The following is a 23,147-nucleotide window of genomic DNA, read 5'->3' as shown; positions in this document are numbered from 1 at the left end:
CATTCATCACTGGAATGGAGTGGGTGGTTATTGTCTATTTACCTATCTGATTAGGGATTTAATTATTTTCTTTGTCTTAGACAATGTTTGATGGTCTATGAACCAGCTGAAACCGAGTAATCATTCACTGAATTAATGCATGGTATCCTGCTAACTGTGGAATGCTGTTTTATTTTTTGTCAGCTTGACACTTTTTATGTAGGGTGTATGATTTTTGGTTTAGTTTTAAAGTGAATTATTCTGATCTGCCTCCTTTATTATAGGCTAATGTTTCATACACGACAAGGGGAGCATATTGTGAAACAGATTTTTTTCACTGACCATTGTAATAAGCTACTGCGAATCCTTGTATTGGCTCAGAGCAACTTTAACATAAAATGAAGTATGTTGTATTTGTAGCATCTTGCCACCATGAGATTGATGAAATTTGTTTATCATGTATGTAGTCATGTTCTGACCTCTTCCTGCTGAACAAAAAAAAATGAGCTGACTTGCATAATTTGGTTTATATGTAGATCACACTTGGTGCACAATATTTTACTTTAAATGAACTCAAAATGAATGTAGAAGGCATCCTCTTTTGATGATAAAGGTGGAAGAGAGACTTTTTCTTATTCCTCTTTCTTCATTCTTTTACCAAAGGAAATAGTTTTATATTTCTGTAATATATCCCACTTCCTATGATCAAAGTGCTATATTTAATGGTGAATGCGATCAGTTTAGGACCAATAAATACAGGCATGAATACCCACAGAGAGAACGATTGCTAGGTGAAATTGAAACTTTGAGTGCTTTATTCTGGGCATCATCCTTGTCTATCTCTAGAGGACTAGATATGTAAAGGTCATTGGTATAAAGTTAGCTCCATAATGACCACTTCACGACCTAGGCAATGTCTGCCCAATACTAGCTACTGTGATATGATTTGACACCATAGACTTAGATGGATAGTTTAGAGTTATTGAAGTTTATTGAATCTAGAAATAATGAAAATGAAGCAATATTGAAGTAGAGACATCCTGGCAGTGGCAATAGAAACAAACTTGACAGACATCTCAGGTAGATTTGAAAGCTGGCAGTTATTGGACAGTCAGACCGCAGGTCCCTGTGCTAAGGAGCAAAAAGGCTAGATTCATCCAAATCATCTCGTGGCTGAATCCTCCTCATTGCAAAATCTCGTGATTCGTGAGATTTTCTTTCTCTAAGAATTTACCTGTTTTAACCTCAAGTTAAATGAAATATTATTGCACCATCAGATAGAGTAAAAGTTACTCTTTCATATTGGTCATTTATTTTGAATACAATATTTTGTTAAATAAGTAAATTTCTGGCCTGAAAATGTGCCTCAAAACTGAATTTTCTTCCTCTGTTTTATTTTGCAAATTGTGCAAAACTTTTTATTTTGAGCCTCAATGATATCTATATCACCATAAAGCTGAACTTCTGTACTTTCTCACAATGCCACTCTTGATATGCGGCACCTTTTAATCGGGTCAAGATCACACTTTTCCCACCAAGGTACAAGATGAGATTTCTGAAATTTTGTACTTGCATGAAATCCAGAGTTCTGATTGGCTGGATAAGGTTCACAGAACAACAGGCGCGGGGTATTTGAGGAGATTACCACATGGGAAGTGTGACCTTCCCACGAACCCAGGCACTGGGACCGTTGGAATTTGCCATTATGTGGTCTCTTTGACCAATCAGAGTGTAGTATTCTTGTTTTCAAACTGCTTTATGTACTTGGCAAATGAAAAGTGTGATCTTGACCCGATTAAACCAATTCTTATTTTGAAACCTATATCATTTCAAAGCATACATATTCAGCTTTATCATGATATAAAAATCATTTGGGCTCAAACAAAAATAAAGTGTGAAAATAGCAGCTTTTGTCAGGTAAAAATATTTATTTTGTAGCATATTTTAGATCAAAATTTTAACCTATATTACAAAATTTTTGAATAAATCAAAACACACGACCTGAAAGAATGATTCTTCTTCTTTACAATGGTACCAAATTAATGAAATTCGATGCACAATTAGAGCAGCAATGACCAAATGAAAAGAGGTGTTTTGGTCCGCATCAAGCTCATTAAATATGCAAAACATCTGAAATCATGAATATCACTTGGATGAAAGAAGCCACTTTCTTGGGACCTGCAGTCTGACTGTGGAGTTGTAAGAGATATGTTTCCAGCTATGTACATGTAATGTTCTTTGGACCGTTATAGTAGAGAAAAGGAGCGTTTCAGTTACAGCTTATTTCTTGTATTTGTAGCAAATAAATATTAGTTTGAAACTGACTAAATATGGGGTCAGATTATCCATCTTTATTATTGTATGTTGTGTGAACTTATCTTTGGTCAATGCTCACAGCAGACAATGTCCCATGAAAAGAGATGAAAATGTGAATTACACCCTGACCATAGTGTGTCCATTTACTTATGACAAGCCCAGCATACTTTTGATAAGCAAACCTACAAATGATATTTGAATAGGTTTTATCTAAATTGATATCATGAGTTATAGAGTAAGGTTTGAATTAAGTATCATAAATTGACACTCCTGTAAGATACCAACAGGAGTGGTCTTTATTATCAGAATAAAAGAAGTATCATGTTGATAAACTTATAAAGAGATGTTTGTTGGACTCAGATGATTTCCTTGTCTCCTCTCTCCACTCCCTGTTCTCCTTCAAACTTGAACTCTTCTTTTAGATCCTCAACCAACCAGGGTAGCTAGTAGCTTCTAGGTGTCTGATAAGAGACATGTGATACCACCTTAAAACCACTAGCATTTCAAGTTCATGAATAATCTGTACCCTCGAAAAACAATGATGACAGATCTAACTCCCGATAGATATGAAGAAAATCTTTTACACTTAATCGTTTTATTCATTTGAATGATCACATGTCCAGTTATTTAATGATATCAAAATGAATTTCCTACAAATTTATAAGATTGATGAGGTTGTCAAAGTGAGTCCCGCTCATAGCATACTCATAGTAATGGGTACCATGGCCCATTTCATGTTTATTGAATGGAAAGATGAAAAGTGGGGTAGATCCCAGGGTTTAGGGGTATTCTGTGTCACCTCAGCTCACTGAATCTAACGAATCCCTTGGTGGAGAGACCTGGTGGTGGGGTCAGGTCTATTGTAAGTTCATGAGGCAAACCAGAGATTACTATTGACAAATAAGGTTGGACAGGCCCTTTTCAACCAGCTGTGAAGTTTGCACTTCATGTAACCTTTGCACCACTTTTAGTCAGGTGAATTAATGTGCTGGTTCAAAACTTGTACAAGTTCTGAATTTGTAGAGCTTTGGTTAGTTAATGTATTTTTCAATTCTTTTGTAATATGAAAACAGATTAAAATTAGTTCTCTCATGAGTCATGGGATTTGTTACCCCCACTATATAGGCCCTATTCTACTGATTACAGTTGATCTTTGTTACAATGTATCTTTGTTATTTGTTCAAGATTATTTGCCATTATTCATTAATCATTTCAACTCTCACTTCTGGAAATTTCTAGGGGATGGGACAGTGGTAAAAGATAGGACAGTGTGGGATTAAACTTTGGAAAGGACCATTCATTAATCCATTCTGATTGATCCTTTAATATGATACACTTGATTGATTATGCCATAATACCTCCATGATTACACTTGGCACATATAAAGATACAATGAAACCAGTGAGGCATGATCAATTAATCACATTATCTAAGAAATTAAATCCCTCTTAATATGAGTCACCCAAGAATATAATGAGTTGAGTTCAAGGTCCCTGCTAGTGGGTGGTCACCTTACCATCTGGGGTCTAGCTCCTGCTTGTTTCCCCTATTGTCTGGCTTGAGTCTAGGGAGTGCTTGCATCTGGTGGGTGTGTTCCAATACATGTTCTCCTTTCATAAGTGTATACTCAATAATTTTGAGTCAATATTTTAGTCAGAGATTCCTTGTTTGCAGTGTGAGCTTTTTGACATTATATCGAGGAGAGGTGGGGTGGAATATAGTAGGTCTTGTATGATATCCTGGTGTGTGAGTCTTCAAACAAGTCTTGAGGTAAGATGATATTAGTTGTGTGATTAATCATTCAGAGGTTATTATTGGAAGTGCACCATAATGATTCATTACTTCAGATTTCATGTTTGCAATTCTTTATCTGCATTTATTTATTTCTTTAATCCTTGTTGTTTTTTATGGGAGAACATTAAAAGGACCCTGGGAGATTCAAATTGATGACAATTTCATTACACCCAAAGCTGCCAACTGCCTAGCATATCTGATTTTGGGGATTGATATGAATTGAATGTGATTACCACTGGACTAGTGAATGGTTTTCAAGAGCCTTTGGTGATCTATTCCATTTTAACATAGTCCTTCAGGGAAGAACGAGACATTATTACACTTTGTTGAGAGACCCCTTTGACAGCCAGCTAGACATTAATTAATATTTTCTGTGATGGAAGAGAAGCGTTGTCTGTCTAAACCTGAATCCCAACTCATTATTTCTTGCATTCATTTCATCAAAACATTCTCCTCCTCCCCTCCAAAGAAAACTTTAAAGGAGAAATATATTGAAAATCGTAAAAATGGAGAATCATATATCAAATCAAAGTAGAAAATAAGGAGAACACGATGGTGTTCATCATTTATCATGGAGATCGATGGAACTCACTTAATTGATAGTTTAAAGTTCTCTCTCTGAATGCTTCAAACACGCAGAATTACGTCTGCGAAATTGGGTTTTTTTTATGACGTCGTTTTCTGTACGAGAGGCGTGATTGGCTCTCCCACGTGAAGCTCCACTTGCATGCAAAACCTGTTGCGAGGGTACGTTTTCTCCACATTGTCACTGAATACTTCGATCACGAAATGAAAGAAAACCCAGAATTTTATCTAGATTTTGATTTTCAAATTGATGATTTTGAAGATGAAGAGAATGATGATGAAGTGAACAACAAAGTGACGTAGTTGGGGGTAAATTGGGGGAATCGATGATGAGGAGTCGGACAATTCAACTTGCAACACGATCACATGCCGATTCGCTACCAACTCATGCAGCTGCTAAGTGCTAGCTACACCGCGCGTGCCAAATTGAATTCACGAAAATGACTTACCACACTGTCCAGACAGAGTCTCTTACTTCTTTGACTATGAAGAAGGAAAATAATGAAAAAACTGTACTTACAAATAAGTGAATGTAATCCGAACCTGAAGGCAAATCAACTCAACGAATAGCAGCAGACGATATGCACCGATGATAAACTTCATGTGGCTGGGATAGATTGTCACTCGTTCTGTTAGATGTAATTTTTATCTCATTAATTTGACAAAATTACGAAACTCGGGGAATTATTTATCAATATAAAAATATAGTAACATCTCGTATAATTTTTAAATTACGATAAAACGTTTTTTGAAGGAAAACGTTGAGGTAAATTAAAATTAGATGTAAAAGATCCCCAACATGCGTAGCTTGATTGAGAGCTGTGCAACACGTGCATAGATCTACTCTCTCAGCCAAGGCGAGCAAGCAATATACGGCATGTTTGTGATTTTGATTACGATCACATATACGAGCTTTTAAAAGGTTTTATCGTAATTTAAAAAATAATACGAGATGTTACTATATTTTTATATAGATAAATAATTCCCCGAGTTTCGTAATTTTGTCAAATTAATGAGATAAAAATTACATCTAACAGAACGAGTGACAATCTATCCCAGCCACATGAAGTTTATCGTCGTGCATATCGTCTGCTGCTATTCGTTGAGTTGCCTTCAGGTTCGGATTACATTCTCTTGTTTGTAAGTATAGTTTTATCATTATTTTCCTTCTTCATAGTCACAGAGCTAAGGTAAGAGACTCTGTCTGGACAGTGTGGTAATTCATTTTCATGAATTCAATTTGGCCCGCGCGGTGTAGCTAGCACTTAGCAGCTGCATGAGTTAGGTAGCGAATCGGCATGTGATCGTGTTGCAAGTTGAATTGTCCGACTCATCATCATCATCGGCGTAATTCCCCCAATTTACCTCCAACTACGTCACTTTGTTGTTCATTTCATCATCATTCTCTTCATCTTCAAAATCATCAATTTGAAAATCCAAATCTAGATAAAATTCTGGGTTTTTTTTCATTTCGTGATCGAAGTATTCAGTGACAGTGTGGAGAAAACGTACCCTCGCAACAGGTTTTGCATGCAAGTGGAGCTTCACGTGGGAGAGCCAATCACGCATCTCGTACAGAAAGTGACGTCATCAAATTCAAGTCGATTCAGAGACCGATGCGAGGCATATTTCGGAGAGGCATTTTGAGCGTTTTTTAATCGGCGACTTTCACCTTATGTATTATTTTCGTTATTTTTTAATGACCCACTGATAATCCCCACATCATTACCTTTCCATTGACATATAATAAGACCACATTCATAATCAATATAGTTCTCCTTTAAAAAGAACAAAAGAAAAAGCATTAATTTTTCCTTGAGATTAAGTAAATTCATTGTAAATTGAGTATCGATTTCTAGAAAGATTTGTACATTAAAAACTAGTATTCATTACTGAAAATTGATGAGTCTGGCTTTTCCTTTTTTGGTCATTCCAGATTTCTTGAAATACGTGGTTTCGCATAAAGATAATCAGTAGGCGTAAATGTGGAGTATATGGGTCAAAAAGATCATTGAGAACTTGTTTGATTTCCTCAATCAGTAGCTAAACTTGCCTACAAATAGAACATTAAAAAGTATTGTTGAACATAATGGTTAGTCGCGTGCATTTGAGTGTCCGAAAGTCCACACACACAGCTTCAACACAGGGAACAGTGGTTTTCATGAACGTAATATTGCAGAAATTCGGGTATATCTTAATAACTATTAATAATCTCACACCAGATTGATAATAATGTGAAAATGTTATCCAATTCCATTAATTTGATGTAAATATTATTACAATTAATTCACTATTTACGTCTCGCTGTTCATTTGAAAGTGTCCATGTTCACAACTCTTGCTATGGCAACGGTCTGAAACCACCCATATTTTCGAGACACTGGCAACTTCGTTTTCCCACTGGAATATCCCTAAGGGTAAAAAAGGTTGAGATTGATTGTTATCTCAATGCTAAATAGATTACCTACAGTTTGATGTATAGTACTTTATGACTGGTATAATGGTTATATCTCATTTTTCTCCCAAACTTTGAGATAGAGCAGGCAGAACATGGCATATTTCTGTGTACAACGTCACACGTGACTTACGTATGATAGTTTCCGTTCCTAGACCCTTTTCATTTGAAACAATTCATACAGTCCAAACAAACTTAATTAATGCATTCAATGTTGAAAGTAACAATGTTCTTGTACTATAACGATTTGCCAACTGATATTTATAATGTAGCTACAGTTTGAGGAAGCAAATATCGAGTCCGGAATTGATTTGCAATAGGGTCTGCGTAAGTATACTACATGCTAACAGGCTAGCATCGTCTGCTATGTAAACCAAATGAGCGAACATGACCGAAACTAACCATTATGTATACATGTATAAAAGAGATTATATGTGCTCACTACCTGTAATATGCTTTTCACACTGCACTTGTTTCCCTTAACCCCAGGAAATTGGTGGGGCTAAGGGGGGGGGGGGGGGTCTTAGCCCCACCAATTTTCCGGGGTTAAGCTTAGCCCACTTCGTTTCACACTACGTTTTAGCAAAGTGGGCTAGCACGGTAAATAGTACAGCACTATCTGGCCCTGCAAAAAAGCAGGGTTAGCCGGCTTATTGTGGTGCTAGCACCACAATTGCGTGGTGCTAAGAGATGCAGTGTGAAACGAAACAGGGCGAAGGAAAAGTAGGGCTAAGCATTAGCCAATCACAGAAGTCGAAATTGCACGTTAATTGCGCTCTGTATGGTAAAATCATCAATATTCATGACCTGTGTGATTGCCCGGGGTTAAGGCGTTAACCCCGGCTAAGCAAATAGTATGGGGTTAAGAAAGACAGTGTGAATCGAAAAAAAGATAGTATGGGGTTAAGGATAGTCAGGGGTTAAGGATAGTATGGGGTTAAGGAAATGCAGTGTGAAAAGCATATAATATGACTATATTATTTTTCAGTTGTTACATATGAAGATGAAGACATAACCTCATTAGTAGTTGGGTGGCTTGCACTGTCTGCTGGAGATATAATGAGCTTTACACAATTCTTGATCTAATTGTTGTCTGGTACAAGCAGTAGCTGTCAAGAACAACCATATCAATTTGATCCTGGACAATAATAACAAACTATCTGATACGGAACCTGCCAGTCTGTTCTCCATCTGTCTGTCTGTCTTTAGATTGGTAAAGAAAGAAGATGGTGATGAGAGATAATGTCCTCAAAAAGGGTGTTAGAATCAATTTTCCAGTCATAACCCCAACCCATTAAGTTTTACCATGAATGTCTAACATTCTGTAAACCAATGGTAGATGCTCTTGGTAAAATAACCAGTTTTTTTTTTTTTTTTTTTTTTTGGGGGGGGGGGGGCTTTTTAGCCATGTTTTAGCCATTAAATGGAATAGAAAGCTGGTGAAAGTGATCATGAAAACCCATTAGAGGTAGAAGTTAATTATATCAGAGTTGCCAAAATGAATTAATTTATCTATGAAGCAAAGGTAATGTAACAAAGTGCATTGTATTCACTATTTCTAAAGTTAATATTTATTAATCTATGAGGGCTAGGCCTATGTACATCAACTTAGAATTCAAATTTGTGTTTATCCTTGTCATTTCATAGAAATGATATGAGCAAAGTTTCAAATGCAATGAGTTGAGACCAATTTCACATTTTTTCATTCTACCACTCTTTTCATAATTGCAAACAAACATTTATAGAATTGTATAAATATATCCTTTAAAGGTCAAGTCCACCCCAGAAAATTGTTGATTTAAATGAATAGAGAAAAATAAAACTAGCATAATGCGAAAAATTTCATCAAGATCAGATGTAAAATAAGAAAGATATGACATTTTACTATTTCGCTTATTTTTCACAAAACAGTGATATGGACAATTCAGTGACATGCAAATGAGACAGACGATGATGTCCCTCACTCACTATTTCTTTTTTTTTAATTGTTTGCATTATACAATATTTCATTTTTTACATATTTGACAATAAGGACCAACTTGACTGAACCATATAGTATTAAACAATGCTAATTCCACAGATTGAGGGAGGAATTAATTGTTTCACTTTACAATGAGGAGAAAATGAAATACAAAAGAAGTAGTGAGTGGATGACTTCATCAGTCTTCTCATTTGCATACTGACCAGGATGCACATATAACTGTTTTGTGAAATTAAGCAAAAAACACAAATTTAAAAATGTCACAACTATCTTATTTTACAACCGATTTTGATGGAAGTTTCAGTGTTATGCTTGTTAGATATTTCTCTTTTTATTCAAGTTAACATTTTGTTGGGGTGGACTTGTCCTTTAATTATGTAGGTTGATATTGTATATGACTGAGTAGACATCTCAAGTTGTTATCTAGTACCTGGTAGAACTTGAACTCATCAATAATAGAATCCTTGCCTGGCTGAAGACTGGAGACACCTTAAAAAAAATGCTTTCACACCCACATGATCACAAAAAACATCTGGTATTCTGTCAGTATAATGTGAAGGCAGAGTACTTGTAAGATTTCATTAAGAAAATAGAACAGATTAGCAGTGTTTCTTGAAGCAAATAGTCAATGACTAATTTGTTATGAACCAATCAGATTCAAGGATTTGGTAGCTTTTAATATGTTTCTGTGAAAAATTATCCTGTTTGTTTCATAAAAATGCTCCATAGTACGCAGCCTACTTTTCAAAATTACAAGGACTTTGCAGGGATATCTGCAAAGTCACTTGGACAGTAAGGAGCTTTCGATTGTCTGCGACTGCAACGTAGTCCTAGTTCACCGGAAGTGGTGACACTGCTCGTTCAGTATCACGTTCGTATATTGATGAAAACAGTTTCGATTTAAGTCAACGTACCCGTACCAGGCCACAGCATATACCAGTGTGATAGCGAGCGGGCCGTGGGCCGATGCTCGGCCGGAGAATCAGGCGTATAGCATCACGCTACGAACCAGTGGGGCGACTGTGGGTGCAACATTTGCACTCTTGCGCAAAAAGTAGAAAAAAACACAGTTGTTTGGAAATAGAACATCAATTACCTATCGGATATGTAGTGTCTGAAAACAGGACACACTAAATGTAATGGAAAAGCTGGTAACAAGCAGTAATTGGCAGTTTACCAGCCCTGCTGAATCAACGAAACTCGAATGTTGATGCGGCTTCATTCATTTTTGCTAAGCTTGGATGACGTCATCATGTACGAACTAGCGCTCGTTCGAGCACTATGACACCGAACGTCAAAACCCTCAAATACGAGTCACAGATTTGGGCAGTGAACGTGAAGGCTCGTCACAGATTACTTCGCGCATGCGCAGCGCTCCCAAAATTCCTTAATCTCGTACGTCCACATGGCTCGTCACAGAAAACGAAAGGTCTCCATTCACAGTCTGTGACATAAGCAAGGGTCATTTGCTGCAGCCAGCTGATAACTATTTATCTGTTTTAGGCAGGTGAGAAGGGGGATTATTATCTAGAATTTTCAGGCCTGACCATGGACATAAAATTGTGGTTATTTTGTGATTGTTTTTATAGGGTGGTGTAAAATCACCAATAGTTATGACATCATTGAAGGACATCAAAGAGGCAAGCCCCTGGAGAAACCCTAGCTCCCAAACTTCGGGCACATGTCTTGTGTTGCTTCATCATGATGAATATTTTGGCTTGTCTAAACCATGGAGCTACTATTGTGTTTTCCAGAATGAATCTGTGGGTTTGAATTACAGATAAGCTCCTATGATAAATTACAAATTAAAAATTACATATTCTTGCTGTTGGATGTGAAATCATTTAGGTTTTATCAGTCAAATTATTTATACATACTAATTTACAACAGACTTGAAATTTTATATGCCTTCACAATATTTCAAATCAATATTCTTGTATTTTCCCTTTTTTTAACTTCCGGTGTTTGCTAGTAATATCTGTCTCTTCTTTTATATGCCTAATTGCCTATACATTGCTATGCCTCCATCATTTATAGGCATCTACCCAATCCTATTCACAATTATAAAAGCTTAATTTCTTCCAAGGAAGGCACAATGTCATCCATAATAGTACATAGTGCATAATGACCCTTTCAATAACAATTCTTGCCATAACCATTTTCATTGAAGCATACACAGCTATAGGTTGGTAATGGGAGGGGGGGGGTCGTAACTAGTTATTAAAGGGAACTCATAAACATTTCTCAAGCTACTGTATCTTAAATATAATTTCAGTTTCAATGCTTCTCTTCTACCCTCCAGGCTATATTACTCACCAAGCCTGCTCTGTCAATTTCTGCTTTTGATTTCAAGCCTTTTCTGTCAACATGAAGAGAGAGAGAAACCAATTTTGTTGATGCATATGCGGTGTTTCAGACTCCTTCTTCTACTTCTTTCAATTCCTGTCCAATATTAGACCACTGTTCTAAACATAGCCGATGGCTTGCACTGACTCATCCTTCTCAATATCAACATCATACCCCTATGATGATGAGATATTGATTAGAAGGTTATTTCTAAATAGCATTTCTAAATAACAGTGAATAGTTACTTTCTAAGTGACCCTTATTCCTTAGGTCTAATGTGTGAAGACACAAAGCAACTCTAATTTCCAAAATTCCTTTATAATTGATTGTGCCTACTTGTTGAAATTCAGGCTTAATGAATGATGTCATAGTCTTCTCCAAGTCTTTAAATGTTATCATTAGCAAGACAATTTCATTTAAACTTCTAATGTGAAACAAAGCTAAATAAAACCTCTTTAAAAATTGTTTTCTCTGAATGACTCATCAATTTAGTGCATTTTTGCATAAAATGTATTTTATTTGTCAATACATGGATCTACTATTTCAAATCATGTGAATAATGATAATGATTTAAGATACTTTCTCTCTGTGTCGGGTAGTACCCATCTTAGCCCATGGGCATTGCTGTGACCCTCAGTAGAGATCACCATCCATCTCCGCGGTCTAGCGTCCTTTGGCAAGGCGTTAATCCACACTTTGCCACTCTCGACCCAGGTGCTAAATGGGTACCCGGTAGGATGCGAAAGATATTGTATGTTTGATTTTGCCAGCGCCATAATGAGGCTGCGATGAATGCAAGGAATGCTCCCCAGGGAGTGGAAATTGTGCACTTTTCGTGCGGGATTGAAATGAATCCAATAACCGGGGTAATAATATGCTGTAACGCGCTTTGAGCCATTCTGGGAAAAGCGCTCTATAAAAATTGGCTATTATTATTATTATTATTTCTCTTGTTTAATATTTAGCGCAAACTAAACTTCCCACTTCTATAAAGTTTTATTAACCTTTCCACATCAAAATAAATCACAAGGAAGATAATTCAAGATTTAAGATGAATGCACAGAACTTTTCCTTGTGCATTTATATGGAATACCAACCTTTAAGATTTATTCTTTTTTCTAATGGCTTCACATAGTCTTCAATAAAGTATGATACTCAATGCCCACCATTCTCAATGGATTAGGTATATTACAGAGGTATATGATCTTGACCCCCATCAAGTTAGTGATGATGACCCTTGTCTTATTAAAGAGCTTCTAGATTCAAGAAATGAAATAGTGTACCTCAGGGAGAGTCTCCTACTCAAAGTCACCCGAGACTCTTCCCGTCAGCATTTTATTAATTTCCACCAATCTTCAAGCGCCATCCACGTGTAGCAGCGTGGTTGGATGATGATGATTCCTGCTTCAGATTGGCTGTGTGATGTGGAGGAAGTTTACTATCTCATCGTGAATGAAGCATGAGTTTGTACAGAAAACATCAGGTGTCATTCATTTGCATATTCACAAAATTTGGGGGCAGGTTTTGTGTGAGAGAGAGAGAATGAATATGGCTGTGGTTACACTCTGCGAGTTGCATGTGCAGTGTGTTATCCCATTTCAGAGCAGTTGACCTAGATACATCTCAGATTTATTTTTATTTTCTCCACTCTTTTTTCTTTTTTCATTTCTATCACTCATTCATTGAGGAAGTTATTTATTTTGTGAATGACAGCAGGAAGGTATGAGGAAAGAAACTCTGCCAGATTGCTGGAAGAAATGGAAGTCTTTTTCTCCCATTAAGCTCTCTATAGTCCATGGTTACAAGATATATCCTATACATGTAGTTAATAGTTGCGAGCTTTACGAAAGATATTTTTTTCCTTCAAGATTGCAAAGATATTTGCAACCTGAAAGCAAATCAGAAGAAATTCTGGGAAGAGGCAAGAAGAATATATGTACATTGCTTTAGGAATGTGAAATCTTGGTTCATAATATAGGCCCTGTTGCATAAAAGTTACCTGTATGTATGGTAATTTTGGCATTCAGTGCTGTCTTTCATGGAATCCTAGATTTTGATTGGCTGTTGAGCATTGTTACCATGGTAGTTAACATTGGATGGCAAAGATACCAAAATAGTAACTTTTATGCTTCTGGGCCTTGGTTTGGTGAGATGTAAATGTGTCAGGCCTCTTGGGTATATTTCAAAATGACAAACCATTCATGATTTACACAAAACAGTAAATCATTCCTCTCTGTTATTGACCAAGAGAGGTTTTAATATATTGTATGATATGTTGTCAGGAGAACTTTGGACTTGAATGCACCAGTTGAATTTAAGCAAGCTATTGGATTGATGCACAGTATCAAATTTCTTTCTTCAGCCGGCTCTACTAGTTTATTTTGTATTATATATACTTGACATTGGAAAGTATCTTATTTTGATTAGTGCTTGAACCATCTCCATTGGGTTTGTCAAATCAAAGATTTGTTTTCTCTCTCCAAGTCTATACATTGTAACAAGAAGCAGTCTTGTGTTGCATCGATCACCACTGTCTCTGTGGCTTGCAGATGCCGAAACCTGAACTCTTGTTTTATTCAATCTCGTTAGCTACAGTGTCCTCTGAATTCTTTTCTCCCCTCTCTACATGCCTCTTTAGAATAACACAGCTGACAGTGAGGAATTATTCTAAATCCGTCTTTGCTTCAACATGTTAACATGTGACTGGCAGGGGAGAATGTTACACTCAAAAATTAATTTACTTAATTTGATTGCAGTTATTCATTCTTGTCTAAGATAAGTGGGTTGAATAATCAAGTCAGAAGAAAGTAAACATTCACTTTATTCAACCCCTTGTTCCTGTATTTTTCTTCTTATAGTCCTCCTTTTCTCCCTTTTATCTTAATTGTATGCCATTCCCCCAACATCCATACATAAATTTCAGAATTTGAACTCTTTCGGTCTAATTGTAGTCGGAAAATATTTCAAAATGTTTGCTTTTTGTGCTTAAGGGTTGAAATTGAGAAAAAATTATTATTTTCTCAAAAAAAGGACATGTTTCGCTGGCATATTCACTTGTATTTAGGGTATCTGTCACAATATGGGTCTGAATTGTCAGATGATCTATTAATAATGGGCGTGTTTTATAGGGTCCTTTTTTTTAAATACCTCTCTCTCTCTCTACACACACCCATTTCACACACACACAGACACCTAAACACATGGAAATCACAGAATTTTAATTTAAAAAAAATAATCAACAAAATAGACTACAGATTTTAACCAGAATTATTTTTACCAACAATTTAATTTCATTATTCTTTTGAGAAAAAAAACTTGGCTTGCTGTAATTGGTTTGGATCTGAGTATTTGTCCATGCTTACTCTGTTTGCAAATAATTTAATTTGACAAAGAACAACCTACATGTAGTATGCTGCTTTAGGGTCAACTGACACATTTACAAATAGCAGTTTAGTTTCTCTCTCTTTTCTTGTTCCAGACTTAAGACATTCCATCAATTTCAACAGCTCTTTACCAAAGCAATTGCACCCTGTAAGATAGTTAAAATCTCTGCTTTACTCAGATAAAGAAGATCTCACAAGTAGAAATTTGTTTGGTTTGTTTCTTCTATCTCTCAGGATTCCTATTGATAGCTTCCTCTCAGAAGCCTTTTCACTGCTCTTCACAATTAACAACTATCTCTCCCCACTGCTATGCAATGGTGACGTTTCCCTTTGAAATGTTGTATTGTATGCTTGTAGCAGAGAGCTAGCCAGATGGTTATAGATCATAATTATGGTTGAAGCATCAGTTGTAATTACATTTGTTGATGTTAAGCAGCAACATTCTTCATTCATGGATGACTTGTACAGGGTTACATGGCTCCATACTGCTGTCTATCATTGGCTCTACATTTATGTTATGATTGCTTGTGGCGACAGAAATTGAAAATTGAATTTATGATGCATGCACCAGCTTTTCTTTTTAATATATACCATTTTCCTTTCATTTCCTGCTGGTGGAAAATTAATATAGTTACTTTTTTATCTTTGGAGGGGTGGAGGTAAAATAAAAGAAGTTTGGAACTGAAATTAATATAACAGAATCATATTGACCAATGCATTATTCATTCTATAATTTGTATATCTCTTTTTCACATTTGTTTTTACAGATCTCAAATCATCCTGACAATAGACTGGAAGAGAATGGTTGCCTAGGAGAAGGGTATATCCCAACACACCAACATAGAGAGCATCATGTACCCCTGCCACCAATCAGATGGGATAGTCACACTCTTACCTTAGACTTTTCTAGAACTCCCAGATTCACAAACGGGGCTCTTTGTCGTCGAAGCGAGGACACTTATATATCATTATCATCTTGCGAGAGGAGAAGGAGGAGAAGCAACCGAAGACGTCGTTCACCAGGAGACGGAAGATCTGGAGATAGTGATCAGTCAGGAAGGAGGAGGAATAGAATCCGGGGTAACTCCCACACTCTACCACTACCAGGTCGGACAGCTATGGGCATGCAGGCCCCTTTAAGAACTAGTGCTTGCTTAGATGATAGACGAGGAATGATCGAAGAGCGCGTTGTTACAGGGGCTAGTTGTGAAGCTATTCTACCAGATACAGTTGAAAATATGTGGGCTCGCATTGAAAATACTAGGAGTACCAATGTACAATCAGTTGGTAACCATACTAATGGGATTGTGAACAGAAATGAAGAGACAATTATGGATAGGCACTATCCTGAAGAAAATACTGTGTTAGTCAACAATAATGAGCAGACAGAGGATAGCCATAAAACAAGCAGTAGCTCAACCAGTCCACTGCAGAACCACTCTCCTCCTAGTGAGAGAAGTCCTTCAGGTAGCAGTGAGAGGCTTACAGGAGGTACTGCCAGCAGTAGCAGTCGTAATACACGCACATCATCCAGCAACCAAAGACGTCAACGCCGACGTAGGTCCTCTGACCGTCGTATGAGGACCTCTTCAAGCAATTACAGCACGTCTTCCACTGACCACAGCTCTAAGAGCAATGGAGGAATCAGACAAACTGCTAGAGCAAGACAGCAACAACTGTTTAGTACAAGCTCATCAAGCGATAGTGAGGATAACACTCCTCAACGACCCCGCAGACTGATTGCACGCATGGGAAATGGAGGCATAACACATGAGGTAGATAAACAGGGTCAAAGTGGACAGTCAAATGGACCAAGTCGTTCAAGGAGACACACCCGTGGGACAAGAAACAGGCAGAGACCTTTAAGTGCTCAACCTACGGTAGGAAGACAGTCTATTCCTCAGTCGCAGATTATCACTAATGCTAAACCAAATCCTAGACCCGGTACAGGTCATGAAAGACATAATACAACTCATGGATTGAGTCCATCTAGTATTCAGTTCAATCAACATGGTAGGGTCAAGCAAAAGAGACCAGATTCATTGGACTTAAAGCTCATATGGAGCTCACATAGGGGTTACATTGGTCATCAAAGTTCATTATCCACTAGTTCTTCCGCGGATTCTTATGATCCCTGGATTCCCCGGGATGGTGTGACCATTGCACCAAACAATGAAAAGTTAACTGTCAATATGGCTTCTAGTGAATCTAAGGTTCCACATAAAGCACCATCATGCAGTAAAAAGAAACAACTGCATCGCATGTCAGAGGGCAAGAACTACCCGAGGAACAATCTACCAGCATCCCTCCAAAAACCTGATAACAATGCTCATATCAGGGTTAATCCTACTTGCAATGACAATGGACCAATGGCTGAAATGGGGCTTCCATGTAGCAATATTGAGAGGGAACATGCAACACCTGAAAAAGACATTGACACCACTGAGTGTTGTGATGTGACAGAAAATACAATGAAGGACCGTCCAAAATCTATGGTGGAGTTTAACAAGGATACCAGTATTCTGGTCTCTGAAATTTTAAGCCATGCTGATGGTGATATCTCACCTGCTGTCAAGACTGTTCTTCAAGATATCCACAGTGTAATTGAGAATGATGATAGGTATCTAAGTGAACTATGGCAGAGTGCTTGCATTCTTGATAAGTTTGCCAATAAATGTACGCACCAGAGAAATTCCTTGCAGAATGGTATCGTGCGCTTCAAGGATAACAGAGAACAAGACCGCATGGAGGCCACAGTCTCCAAGTCTGAACAGATGAAGTTCCGTCATAGTTGTCCTGATGCTGATGATATGCAAAGGCAAGCAGAGAAGATGCTGAATGTATCCAGAGCAGAACTTGTTAAAAGCCTGGAAGATGCTCGAGAAACTATTTTGTAATGGACAGGTGCATACAGATATCGCTTTCAAATGTGATCAATCTATCCAATGAGTAAAGACTCTTCCACTTCATCAAAGATTATCCATGCTTCCTTACCTTTGCAATCATTTCCTAAGGAAGAGACTTGATTTATATACTTTGAATTGTTGTAGTATTAAAGAATGTAATCATGTGGTGGAAAGATTATTTCCTACATGAGAGTGACTTGGTAAAGTAGTAGATTGTAGATACCAAAGAGAACAGAATGTTATCAATTGATTTCTCTTGTAACTAGTCTGTTTATTGTAGGTTTTATTCCAAATATCATTTGACTTGACATTATTTATGAAACATACTCAATATCAAAGAAACATGCTAGGACAAAAAAACTCTTTTTTTATGGTATCATTGATTTCCTGTCATTTTCTCTGTAAGATATTTATGATTGAAAAAGATATCAAATTTTGTGCTTCAGTTGATGCAGGTGTTTAAGTATTCTGTTCCTATTGTCACCCATTGAACTCATTCTAGAGGCTAATATTCAACTCAATAGCTATGCAATTTGGTTAGATTGATGGTGGTTTTTACATTTGCAAGGTAATTGAATCTTGTGATGCATGAATGTTATTGAAAATAGGAAAACCAAACACTTAGCTTATTATGATCCTCATGAAAATGTTGAGGTTTTACATGACCAGATTCCTGTTGCATAAGAGATGCAATCAATAAATATAACTGCAAGTATGTAACAAGATACATACAATGTTACAATCAATCATAAACATTGATTGTATCCCTTGACATGTATGTTACACTCCCCACAAAAGGTCATTGTATCATACTGTCTTTAAAAAATTCTTAATATATATCTAGTTTTCTCTTTCTATCTCTCTCTCTGTCTCTGTTTTCTCATTTGTCTCTGTCTGTCTGTCTGTCTGTCTGTCTCCCCCCCCCCCTACTTTCATTTCCTTTCCTCTTCTCTTCTTTGGCTTTTCCTCTCATGTCCAGATATCATGTTTTCTTACCCCTTTTTCCTCCAATTCCCTTGTATCTGTTCCCATTTCAGAACTGTATAGTATTCATCTCTATCCCCTCTCTTCTTGATTATTCCTCTCAAGCTAGTTTTGTTTTGTTCTCTATACGTATTATAATGGTTTTTCTAAATCTGATAGATGGCATATAGATATTGGGATTTCAATTCCCTTTTTATTTTTATGACAATGCTTGCAAGTTGTTAGCTCTTTAAAGCAACCTTTCTCAAAGGTAAATTGCATTTTTATTTCTTTCTTTTGCTGCAGTGACTAGACTGAATAGGAAGGAAAGCTCTGTGCAATGTTCTTGATTTTTGTATTTTTGTATTGTTTCCTACAAATCCTTTTGTATTTGTACAAATTTGTGTGTTTATTTATTTTTGTGGCATTGTATAACAATGCATTGGTGCTAGGAAGTTGAAATGTGAGTGTGAGAATAATAAATGCTTCTTTTTATTTATCTCCTAATTTCCTTCATCTTAAATGATAGAGACGAAAGTCAAACTTTTGGTTACTGTACATCACCAATGGAAAGAAATACATGATAAATGATATCGTAGTCGCAAGATAAAAGTTAAGCTGTTTAACTTTAGGTACAGTGTATGTTTTATTGTAATTCACTGATTATACATAATTAGTGCTACATTTTCTTCATGCATTCCATTCAGATATATTATGTGGTTATTACTTGATTACAACTGAATTTCTTTGATTTGCTGGATTCATTTCAATCATTGATAGGAAACTGAAAGGTGTAAATGATATTGTTCATTAAAAAAAAGAGTAGTGTAAGTGCTTCCTCATGAAAACAATAGTTTAGTTGTGTTGGTTTTTTTTTAAGTTTTTATACTTATTGGCTAGGTTGTCTAAATCTCAGATATCAGTTTTTATATTATTTTGGTCAGTTGCATACATTATGAGAAAGAGAAAATTTCTCCTATTTCAGTCTATGCAGCTCATACAAAAGCGTAAAAAGTATTTGTGTCTGCTTTCATTTGTTGTACTTATTGTTACATATCAGGCAGATTCATATTAACATAGATTAGATTATTGGAATACTTTTTCATGTGAAAGAATTAATATGATTAAAGCTGTGAGAAATATGATGTACACATGCTGCCAGAAAATACTGCTTTAATACAAAGCTTCTTTTGTTTTAATGCTTTGCTGATCATGAAATTGACTGTTCTTAATGTTCTTTTGTAAAGTAAAATTGATACTTGAGGGGAAAATAAAACCACACTATTTGTTATGGTTTTGTGAGTATTTTCAGGAAATGAGAAATAAAGGACACCATGTTCATTTCAAATGGGTCATGAAGTGGCTTTGATTCATACTCAGAAAGCAAGGGGCCATAGAAATAGAAGAAAGTTTGGGGATTTCCCACAACATAGAAACCACATTTTTGTCTCATTAAATAATAGTTGTTCCTAATGACTGACTTTATAGAAGCTTGAATCGATTCCAAAATGTGAAGCTTTTTATTACGAATTCTTTGTTCATGGTCCATTTTTCTTTTCTCTGAGCTATCTTTAGTATATGCTTTTGCTTCTTTTGTATCCCCCATCACCATGTGTGGATCAGGGAGCCAACTATTCTCTATGTCATGTTTTTTTGTTGTTGATCTGTTTGATTTCAACATAGTTTTGCACTAAGACAGTGTAACACAACATCATTTACACAACATTTCATTCATCAGGGCATAAGAAAACAATTGATCACTATTTCCATCAGTGCTTGACAAAAAGTTTGTTGGTAAGAAAGAAACTTAATATCTTAGGTCTGAACTAAGATGTAATATCTGTTCATATCTAAGCAATGCAAGCAGTCTGGTTTGGCTGTTAAGCCAATTAAGCAATTCAAACATCATTGACACTGATACTGATTTTAATGTTTTATTTATGAGTGCCTTTTACTTCATGTTGATCTTTTTTCTGTATTAAAATTCTTCTAGATCAATGTGAATAATGCCATTGATGTGTTAAGGTTTTTTTTTCTTTCTGTTCTTATAATCAGTAAAGAAAAACAATTTGGACACTGGTTAACTTATTCAACCAGCCACCTTTATTTCCTTTCCTCTCCCTCTCCAGCCAGTGTTTTCTATAATATTTACATCATGTTTATGTGATGAGTTCTTGTGCATGTTTTGCAAATAAAGAATATAATATGATAATGTATTAATTATATTTCAGCATTACATGTTTTCTATATTTTGTATTTCATGTTAATGCTGCTGCTGCTTACAGTGATGATGATGTTGGTTGGTGGTGAAGACCATGAAGAGGTTGTGGTGTTGGCAGCTGTGATGAAAATGATGATGAAATCAACCAATGATGATTGTGATGGTGGTGGTAGTGCTAGTAGTGATATACAAATAATGCACGTAAACGCATGCATGCAGAGCCAAATAATGAACGATGTGTGAGAAGAGCCAATGGATATACTGCGGAACGAGAGCGGTATATCCATTTGGCGAGTGGAGCACAGAGTTCATTATTTAGGTCCTCTATGCACAAGAATGTGTGCATTGTTTGTTTCATACACCCCTCCCCTCAGGCGCGTAGCCAGGGGGGGGCGGTCGCCCCCCCCCCAAAACGTCCCCAAAAAGAAAAAAAGAAGGGAAAAAGAGAGGGGAAAAGGAAAAGCGAAGGAAGGAAAGGGAAGAAAGGTAGCTTTGTGGGGGTTTTTTCTCAAAAAAGAAACTTCCCTCTTGCTTAAAATTTGTATATACATGTATGAATTTTGCTTCCGCGCTGTGCGCGGTTAAATGACAATATTGCAGTTCTCCTTTGTTTCCCTCACCCTTTCTCTAACCCTGTTTTTCCACCTCAGCTATATGTGTTTCTTGCCAGTTAAAGTTCAAATATATACATTAGGGCATGACATTAGAGTAAGGATAGGCCGAAGTATATAAAGGTTATCTTTGTTTTTTTTTATTGATCGCGCAACTTCTGGTCGGGTCGTCTCCGGATAAGTAAAATCTTTATATCAATTTCTGCCGGCACCTCCATATAGGCAACTTCTCCCGCTTTTCAGCTCATTACTAAACAACCATAATTTGGGGGCAAATAGGTTCCTGATTTAAAAAGAGGAAGGTATAAAATTCATGTCGTATTGAATAAAAAAAGTGCAATATTTTTTTTCAAATTCTACTAAACTTCTTGTCATTTCCCTGCACTTTCATCTCCTGTCCTGTTTTGCGCCCTCAGTTTGAAATTTTGAATGACACTTAAATTTCCTTATCACTCAAAATGAAGCGCATCAGGATAAGTCAAAGAAATTATACATTATCCTGTTTTATATAATTTGAATAAATCACAGAAGTTTCAACTTTTTGCGCACTATTTTCCTTGTAATGAAGTTCAATAATCTTAGAAAATCAAATGAATTAGAGCCGATGGGGGTATTAAAGATATCTTCATTATTTTGACGAAACGTCCGCCCTTTGAAATTTCAAAGTTTCATTACTCTGCACGGGGGGGAATATCTTCCTCCCAGCATACATCCTTCTTCTCCTCTGTTTTGCGAGTTAAGATATGCACTATCGCTAAATTGTTTGTAATCAAATCTGATCTTTCCCAGGGAAGTATTCAATATAACTTAGAAAATACCCTTTTCTCCGGACCCTTTTCTTTTCCAAAAAAATGACAAAACGCTTTAGCTTCCGCGCTTCGCGCGGGGTTAATGCTATTTTATTTTCCTCCATTTTATCCCTTTGTGTGCGTTCACATGTCACTTTCGAAAACAAGGTTCAAAATCACAATATAGTCAACTGAATTGGGGCTAATATAGATACTAGAGACGAGAGAGACGGCTCCTTTTCATTTTAATTTATGAAACTCCGAAAGCTTCAACTCCCCCTCCCTGCACCCACCCCCTAGGGAGCGCGCTTTGCGCGCTCTGTAAGTGTTGGCACGCTTCGCGTGCATTTACCGCCCCCTCCAAAATGAAATCCTGGCTACGCGGTTGCCTCCCCTCCCCATGTTACTGAGTTGCCCTGAATGCTATATTTGATCTAAATTCTAGATAATTCCAGACTTCGTCAGAGTGCACGATAGTACATTTGATATGACATCAGAGTGCAGGATAGTGCATTTTGGATGCCATAGTGCAATTTGCTGAAAATCATGTGATCCGATTTGGACCAATCAGATTACAGAACATTCTTAGGAGTTGTATGATAAGTAGTTTTGACTGTTACAATGATGAAAATATATCAATCAGCATGGTGTAAACGGTATTGACAGGACTTATTGATCATGATGATGATGGTGATGATGACTGGTGTGGTTGTAGTGGAAGTAATGATTTGAAGATGATGATGATGATGGTGATGTTGATTAAAGAAATAGATAGCAAGTTGGGGTGGAATGAGAGAGTAAAACTTGTATTGTAAAGGGG

The 23,147-nt window shown here is 36.6% G+C and overlaps 1 protein-coding gene across 3 annotated transcripts in view; it reads left to right on the top strand.

Moving 5' to 3' along the window:
- LOC129256785 (uncharacterized) overlaps positions 1-20,932 on the top strand; it is a 64,336-nt gene extending 43,404 nt beyond the window's left edge. For 2 of the 3 annotated variants that reach the window (XM_064097627.1, XM_064097626.1), the window contains exon 2: positions 15,606-20,932. In XM_064097627.1, the coding sequence (XP_063953697.1) occupies positions 15,957-17,735 (1,779 nt within the window). In that variant the 5' untranslated portion in view covers positions 15,606-15,956 and the 3' untranslated portion in view covers positions 17,736-20,932. Of the gene's footprint in view, positions 1-15,536 lie in introns of those variants that run through there. The other variant, XM_054894948.2, reaches the window with a different exon arrangement.
- The last annotated feature ends 2,215 nt before the right edge of the window (positions 20,933-23,147 follow it).

Source organism: Lytechinus pictus, chromosome 3, assembly GCF_037042905.1.
Source record: "Lytechinus pictus isolate F3 Inbred chromosome 3, Lp3.0, whole genome shotgun sequence".
In the NCBI taxonomy this organism is placed as follows: Eukaryota; Metazoa; Echinodermata; class Echinoidea; order Temnopleuroida; family Toxopneustidae; genus Lytechinus; species Lytechinus pictus.
Note: the sequence above shows the minus strand (reverse complement) of the source record. Positions and strands in the feature narration are given on the sequence as shown.